The sequence below is a fragment of the Xiphias gladius genome, chromosome 12 (assembly GCF_016859285.1).
Source record: "Xiphias gladius isolate SHS-SW01 ecotype Sanya breed wild chromosome 12, ASM1685928v1, whole genome shotgun sequence".
Classification (NCBI taxonomy): domain Eukaryota; kingdom Metazoa; phylum Chordata; class Actinopteri; order Istiophoriformes; family Xiphiidae; genus Xiphias; species Xiphias gladius.
Genome location: NC_053411.1, coordinates 2,462,405 through 2,470,728, shown reverse-complemented (window position 1 = coordinate 2,470,728; position 8,324 = coordinate 2,462,405). Strand labels below are relative to the sequence as shown.

The 8,324-nt window shown below is 42.2% G+C and overlaps 1 protein-coding gene across 1 annotated transcript; it reads right to left on the bottom strand.

Moving 5' to 3' along the window:
• Positions 1-417: 417 nt before the first annotated feature.
• On the bottom strand, positions 418-6,276 carry paqr9 (progestin and adipoQ receptor family member 9). Its single transcript, XM_040140319.1, has one exon. The coding sequence runs from the start codon at positions 5,265-5,267 to the stop codon at positions 4,107-4,109; it is 1,161 nt and encodes a 386-aa protein (XP_039996253.1). The 5' UTR covers positions 5,268-6,276; the 3' UTR covers positions 418-4,106.
• Positions 6,277-8,324: the final 2,048 nt, after the last annotated feature.

The window sequence follows — 8,324 nt, the reverse complement described above, 5'->3', positions numbered from 1 at the left end:
ATTTACTTATTCAATATTGGCCACTTTGAGGCTCCATATTTAGCATGTTGTTGTATGAAGCTGTTGTTTAGCATTATGTTGGCATTGCTCCCAATGTACAGGTGAGGCTAACACGAATCTCAGTCAAAAGTTTAAGTGGGACTTCTTGGGCGAGTGGAAATCATTAAAGATCTGATTAAAATCATCAGGTTTTGTGCTCTAGGGATCTTAAACGACTAGCAAATTGAATGGCAATCCAGTCGTCGACCAAATACAGGAACAAACATTGCTATGGATAAAAAAAGACAACAAAATCAAATTTGGACTAATTAAAACTAAATATAAAGCCACATCTTGACAAAACCCAACCCATAATAAACCTTTACACAGTACAATTAATAAAGAGCCACAATGATAACAGTTCTCTGCATAATTTATTCAATAAAACTCAAATCATCCATATTGTTAGTGCTATTCGATACATCCATTGACATAATGGAGGAGGGTTTTCACTTTTTCAGCATTAACAGACAGTACTATAATTAACCTCCACCTCTAGTAATTCATCATTTAAGTGCATGTGTAAATAATGTATTAATGTCGTTCTTCAGTCACCCCTGAGTACTTCACTAGGTAAGATAGTCTGTAAGTCTGTCAAGTCTGGCAGCCACAGTCTAGAGAGGGCGAGCGGACGAAATCTGTTTCAACGATGGTTCTTCTCAGTGACAGAGTGACACAAAGGCTGTATTGAGGTAGAAACATCGCTTTCACACTGGACGCATCGTTATCTGATGAATCTCTGACTATTCATTAGAAAGCACTGCCTAAACCTGAAATGTGCTGAAATAATACAGTACTGCAGGGTTGACCCTTAGAGGAACATTGTGAGGATATTAAAGAAGCTTTAAAGTGCACCATAACAGCATGATTACAACAACCACTCAATATGGTCCTTATGTACTCATTCCACTGTCGTACATAATAAACAACTCCGCTTCCTTCTCCAATAATTTTCTCATGTGCAAGTGAACGCAACGAAACACAAGTAAATGCGCAGCTATGAGAGGAAGTAACACAGTGGTAATCATAACATCTTCTGAAATTAGACGCCGACAAAGTTATCAACATGTAAATGTGACGTACGAGGAAGAGCTTACATTCAAAATGCAGCTCCCTCTGAGAAAGACTGCTTGACGACAAAATCACCAAGGACATGACACAAAAGAAAACACACATTCTCCTAATTAATCTTCATCTGAGACCCTGACAGTCATGGGCCATTTCCAGTGTACACATGAACTCAGAACAAAGGCATTACTTTTAAAAATGCTCGACTGAAATCCTGTTTCCTGTTCCCTCATCAGGCTCGGGAACACAGCAGCACTAAATGTCTTGTTCATGGACACTTCGGCAGGCAGGGTCCTGTTCACAGTTGGTCCCACCTCATTGACTCTTTGTTGAGGACAGAAAAACGCTGACTTTACTGAACAGAATTGGACCTGCAGCTAAATGTGACAAAGCAGAAGTGAAAATGCCAAAATCTGGCAGCCAGCACAACTGTGCTGTGGACCGCATAATGCCCGTCATTCACATAAGTATGAGTGTGACAATATCCCAGTTTTCTTTTTGGTTGGGATGTTACTGACCGTTAGCTTACCAGGCTAATGTGACACATTCGCTACACCTCCTCTCTTTCCCCCTTCGTTCTGGACATTGCATATCTACTTGAAACACACGACAAGCATGGACTCAGATAATTGGCACAATCCGAGAGAATAAAAGAGAACTTTTTGATAAATAACATTTATGGCAACCAAAGCCGAACCTGGCCCAAGTCCAAAGGTTTACGAAATGAAATGGGGCCTGCAGAGTTTAGGTCAGGCAGCAGAATTCTTGAAACAAACAAGAAGGAGAGAAAAACAGATGTCTACACAGGTATTTCAACAAGGGGGGGGGTGCAGGCAGGATACGATCCTACAGTACAGAAATAATTGCCGGCAATAAGGCTAACCTTTCTTCATGCTGTTAAAAGTTGAGTAAATAGATGGTAGCTTCTCTGGTAAGGTTTACATGATGAACTATAGCTCCAGTTTGTGCCTCTCATGTATTACCATTGTATTTGAGTCACAGCCCAAAGCATCCGTTCTTCTGAAACAATAAATACCACTGAAGCCCCTGAAAAAGTATTCAATCCACTGCACAATAAACAATATTTTTGACCCGTTTCCCAAATTTTGTCTCTGTTTCGTATCCAGCTAGCTGAGAATGATATATCTTTGCTTGTTTCGTAAAACACAAAAAAACACATATTTTTGTATAGAGATATAACGTAATAAAACATAACGCTGATTTAGACAAATAAAACTAATAAAACACTTTTTACTTTTGGTTTACTTTGTTCAAATTTACCAAGGACATTTTGTGCTATTATCTTTGTTTGGATTAGGAATGATGCATTTTAGGAAACAGGTTTGAAGTCTTTTTTATGATGCTGCCAACAAAATAGGTCTTTTTCCAGGTGGTTGGTTAGAATACGGAGCCCCCAGAATATAAAAAGATTGTATTTTTTATCATTTGCTTATAAGATTAAAAAGACCATCTTTTTTTGGTTGGGGGGACTTCTGAGGCTTATGAAAATACCCTCAGAACAGCAGCAAGTGTTGTTAAATGAGCATTTGAGGTTTTCAAAGATTGACTGGTATATACCTTTCAGAAAAACTGATGGTTAGCTCTTTGATTCGAAATGTAATGATACAAGAAAGGTACAAACTGCTAGGTGAGTTATTAAGCTGATCTATCTGTCAAGTGCAAAACTATCCAGGACATTCCTGATAACATAGTATTACTAAAATATTGCCATTATTTCAGCTGTCTTTTTTCTAATGTATGGCTTTTGCTCGGAGAAGTTGCTGTACATCAGATGACATGAAAAGTCTTTGTGGACACCGTCCTAATTTCACCTATGTTCACAATGCAGGCCTTCTAATGGGAACTGCTGCCCAGTTTTGTTGTTTTTTTTTGGAATGATAGATTTTACTAACATGATCCATCAGCACAGAGGTACGCCTCTACAGAGTGAGTACCACTTCCTTGTGCTCCAGAAAAATCTTATGTGCTATTCATACTGATTAGAAAACAACAGATTTGTCTCACGGTTAATCTGTAGTAGAGTACTTTAAGAAATGTGAACATGATGTATGGGGAACTTGTCATGAGTGTAGTAAAAAACCATACAAACAGCAGATGTATTGACTGCACCATGAATCCATTTCACATAGAAATAACTCAAGTATTCCAACAGAACATGTCATCAGGACATCGTTATTTGCTTAAGAAATGTTATGTGTCCCTTAAGGTTAGAAAGTGAGTATGGCTTCTTAATGAGAGGGCAAATTCGACCGGCCCCTTAAAAGTGCTTTAATGTAAGACTGATATGAGCTCTCAGCTATTTCTGTTGCGTCAGCAAGGCCACTGCACTTCCTGCTGCAAGGGTCACTTGGAAAGGGAGAGGAAATGAGACTGCATGGGTGTTTGTGTACGTTAGAGGAAGGTATGGTTAACAAAGGTCAGACAAAAGGATTAATTCAGAGTGAAACAATGGGCTCAACTGAAGCCATAGTGGAGAGTTTTCCAAAGATACCGTTTAAGGTCAGAGGAAAGAGGGACATCAAAAAACTCATCGACATCTTCTGTAAATGGTCACGCTGACTTGTAGCCACATTACCAAAATGCTATACGGAACATGTGTTCTCCTGGGTACAGCCACCTTTCCTCTGTCCTCAAGTTTGCAGCCCCTAGAGGTAGTTAATATCCCCACTGCTGTTGACATCCTCTTGGAACAGGCTGGAACAGCTCGGGGGAAAGAGCTGGCAAGGTCTTTCAGTATCCACTCAAGCAGACAGCCACCCTGTGGTGAGCTCAGAATATAATCCTTTCATCTCCCCTTGTCTCCAATGTCCCCTTGTAAAAGCTTGAAAAATGCTCCCAAAAGGGTTTGGAACATATGAGGGACTTGAAATCGCCTGGGAAATATTGTTTTACTTGTGTGCTTCTCTTTGTGGCATGGCTCTGTACGCATGTGCAAATCTCCCTTCGCCTCGACATGATTGAGAAAGATGTCTGTGTGATCAGTGACATTTCAGTGGTTTCTTGAGGTGTTCCTTTGCTAGCTGGTCTCTCTGAGGTCCATAGATGCAGTTGGCACACCAGGAGAACCACACGATGATGGAGATGATGGTGGTCTGGAGGAGGAGCATCACCCCATAGGTGGAGGCTATGGTGGGTCCAGGTAGGCGGGAGAGGGTGGCAGGGGGCAGCAGCAGAGTCGGGCTGAGCAGGATGGCCCTCACCTCAGCTTTGATCATGTGAAGTTCATCGAGGATGGACAAAAACGTGCAGCAGTGGAACCACTGGTGGCTGTGCCCCCAGATGTCAAAGCGACCTGGGGCCAGCCGCTCTGGGAACTTGCTGATGTTGAAGACGGCTGATACCAGCAGCCAGAGGCAGTGGCGATAGAAGAAATTGGGCATGGAACCGGAAGCAACAAAGGAGGAGGAGTTGGTGGAATAAGGCGATCTGGTGAGGAGGCGATAGAAGACCGGTGTGGAAGAGATGAGGAATGGGAGGAGGAAAACAAGGGTCCGGATGACGTATCGATGCTGCCTCCACCTCTGGCGAGTATTGCAGCAAGATAAGACACAAATGATTGCTACAACACATGCGCACGGGATGTAGAAGGTCTCAAAGAATACACTGAACTCTGGGATTGCATAGGATGATGTTGAAGTCCCTGGTGGTTCATGTTTCAAGTCCATATGGGAGCCATTATGGCCTCCTGTCTCCACTATCCCTGCCCGAGGGTGGATGTAGTAGTAGTATGCCAATGATGAGCCAACAGTGTAGGAACTAATAGTGCCGTAATCCACGAAGAAGCAGACTTCTCTTACAACCAGAGACATCGAATTGAGCAGGTGGGCCATGCTGCTAGCCATTAGCAGACAGAACACACCAATAAAGTAGTTCCACAATGGATAGAAGAACGGGGCATCACCATGTGGTGCACCCTCCCAACCAAACACCTCCACAAAATGGTATAAAAAAATGAAAACTGGGAGGAAGTGCGTCCAGAAGTTGCCTGTTTCATTGGTAGGCCTGAATGCTGAAAGTAAGCAATCCCTCAGGCTGTAGTTTGGGAAGCGGTAGCCAGTCAGGATAAAGTTTTCTATGACCCGAGGTGGCACATCTGTATGCCTCAGAAGAGGTAATGGCTGACCACAGTTCAGAAGCATGATTGCAACAGTTTAAGTTGCTGACAGCCACAAAAATCTATTAGGATCTGACTTTTCCAGCAAAGTTATTCTGGTTTTATTACTTGGCTGTTGACTTTATTGCTGATCACAGCATTATTAGCGACCACGGCCTTACAATCTGTTGCTCATGAGTTGATAAGGCATTTGCAGGCTGTTCTAGCCCAAAAGGACCTTTCAACCCTGCTCTTCTTTGGACCTTTGATCTTGGCTCCACTGCCAGTCTCGTTCGCTGTAGGCTAATCTAAAGAACAGAGCCGGTCTATATTCTAGCAGTTTCCTGGGAGAGAATGGCAGGGAGAGTGTAGTATCCAGAAGCCTCAGGCCACTTGCTTGATTAACTTTCCTTCTGATTTCCTCTTTGACCCCAGAGCTTTACAGAAGATCAGCAAAACATCCAGCACGTAACTCTTATCATGCTCTTGGTCTTGCTCCCTTATTTTGCATAGGACATGGTCTGCATGGATGATTGTCTTTGTTCAGTCGTATACACATTCACGTGTCATGCATAGTCCTGCTGCAGGAAATAAAAACGAAGGTCACTTATTACTGTGTTACAAGGTTGAACAGCACGTCAGTTACTGTCTAATGGATCCATACAGCAGAGATGTCCTGGAGATGTGTCCTTTAAGCTCTGTGGTATGTAGGTCATGCTGGCCATGAGCGCTATATCAGGCTACTGCAGGCTTCTGTTCCTCCTGTTGTCCCCGGTCCTTCAACCTGTATCCACGTCCCACTTTAAATTCATCCATTGCTCCCATTCCGTTGCAATGCAGGGCGATGCAGAGAAGAATAAAATCCCCCGGGATTGACGAGAAAAACGTTGTGTGAGCCGGCGTTCAGTCCCTTGACGAAAGGTCAGGTCTATAAAACGGTATTATGTAACCCGGGGATTTCAGCATATATTTCGCCAGCGAAAGCCAGCACGCTGCGTGACTGATGAGCCCTGAGAGCCTGAAGCCAGCCGGCATTTCAGTGAAACAGTCTGGGGGACGGGAGACTGTTTGACAGGTACCAGCGTCAAGTTCCACGCGCGATAATAGCGGGGTTCCGGCTTTGAGTTTCAGAATAAAACCCAGAGGTTGTGACGTAACACTTTTTAGAGGTCCCAGGAGAACTACATAGACATGAGATCTGCTTTATTGGCATGACCAACACAGCACAATATTGTCAAAGCTGAATAGGCACCAATGTAAATATAATGACTCGGAATGTAAGAAAAAAAAAAGATGCTTTAATTACTATGTATTGTAGACTATAACCGACACCAAACTAAAGAGGAAAATCAACTGTCCCAAACAAATATTAAGAAATCAAGAATAAAAATATGCCTGACAAGATAGGACATGGAAAGACGAGTTTAGGAATAAAGCTAATGGTGAGAGCCCGTACCACTGCAAGAAGATCAAACAGACCTAAAACAGCGGACTCGGACTTGGAAGGGGCACAGCTCCAGTTTTGGTCTGGGGAAAACATGGGCCCATTCAGTGTTTCAGCATCGCTTTTGGCACCCCACCTGACATCACTCATGCAGACAGTTGTAGAGAGATTTCTAATATCCGCTTGTCTAATAACTTGGTAATACACCACAAATCATCTTGTGTTAATAACGTCTGTGTTATTAGCGCAATCAAATCCGACTGGTAATTTGTAATTAGTAAAGTGAGAGGCCATTTTGTGACATATTAATGGGGTGATGGGCCAGGACAGGTTGAGAAACCCAAGTCTTGTTGTAAATACATGTGATCTGCAAAATAGTCAGCTTGAGTGACAAAGTAGGCAGCTAGTGGCTAATGCTAGGACAACATAAATGTTTAAAGTTGAGCTCTTCCCTGATTGGACTGAATTTGTATTCTGAATAATAAGGCAAAAACATTTTTTCTGTGAGTGATGGAAATAATGTATCACAAAGATTTGGACATACTCTCACACCGATACAACTTTCATTTTTTACACAGGAAAAAAACGACATCACCATATAAGAGAAAGCCAGCAGAACGGCTGTGAAATTGTCCTTAGATTCTTCAAATCTGCCTCATCTTTTTGATTTTTATTTGAACTCTTCTTTCTATGGTTGTCATAATTACAGTTACATCTCATCTTAACAGATATATTCTTGTCTTTAATGATTATTTTTCTTTCATGGTAGTATACTTTCATATTTGCATGCTGCATCGTACTGTACATAGTGTAGTAGCAGTACAGTGTAGCATTGTCCAAGCATTCGTCTTTTTTTCTTGCATACAGAATTAATACAATTACACTGTGATAACGCTTTGGCAGTACTGTGGTTATAAAGAAATTTTGAATTATGAAAAAAAGAAAAGAAAACCCGTTTTATTTTGAAGGCAATTTCCCTGGGTTTCCGGTCTCCTCCTGACTCACTTCGCACCTTGAGGCAGCTCAACGGAGCCCCGAAGTCATTCAAAGCTTTTACCACTCTGTGTTTTTTGCGCGTTGTCCTTGGCAGGCGGGAGACAGACACAACCAGAACGGAGGAGAACTGTAGAACGGCCACAGAAAGACCGAGCCGAGCCGTGCCAACGGTTTCCCCGTTATCTGCTTTAAATGCACAGACTGTCCCTGTTGAGTAATCCTGTTAGAGCTGCACTGTGTGTGCCCCCCCTCCCCTCTGTGCCTTTGAATCTCTCAGTCTCTTACAAAGTGCCTTACCCTCTCCTGCTTTCTTTATTGGAAAGACAGACAGTTCCCATAATGCTACAGCAATGAGTGCCAACTTGTTACTACGGGAGTTTTCATTTACAGTATTACACAAAGTCCTATATCTCGGTAGTTATCCGTGTTGCTATGTTGCCTGTAGTATAATATGCTGTAGCTGAATTTAACACACATCTATATGTATTATGAGGCACTATCATTGTACGGTGTGTGTGCAATACAGATTAGAGTATAGAACTAGTTTAGTTCAGTTTCTATTCAGAATTTTTAATTTATTGTAATTCCATCCGCCTGTCGATCTAGCAACCTAGCTACTGTAAGGAGTTTGCCATTTTATTGGTAATTTATACAGATTTCTCA

Bases quoted from the DNA above. Each gene is read 5' to 3' on its own strand.
- paqr9 (XM_040140319.1), bottom strand. From the start codon at position 5,267: ATGCTTCTGAACTGTGGTCAGCCATTACCTCTTCTGAGGCATACAGAT.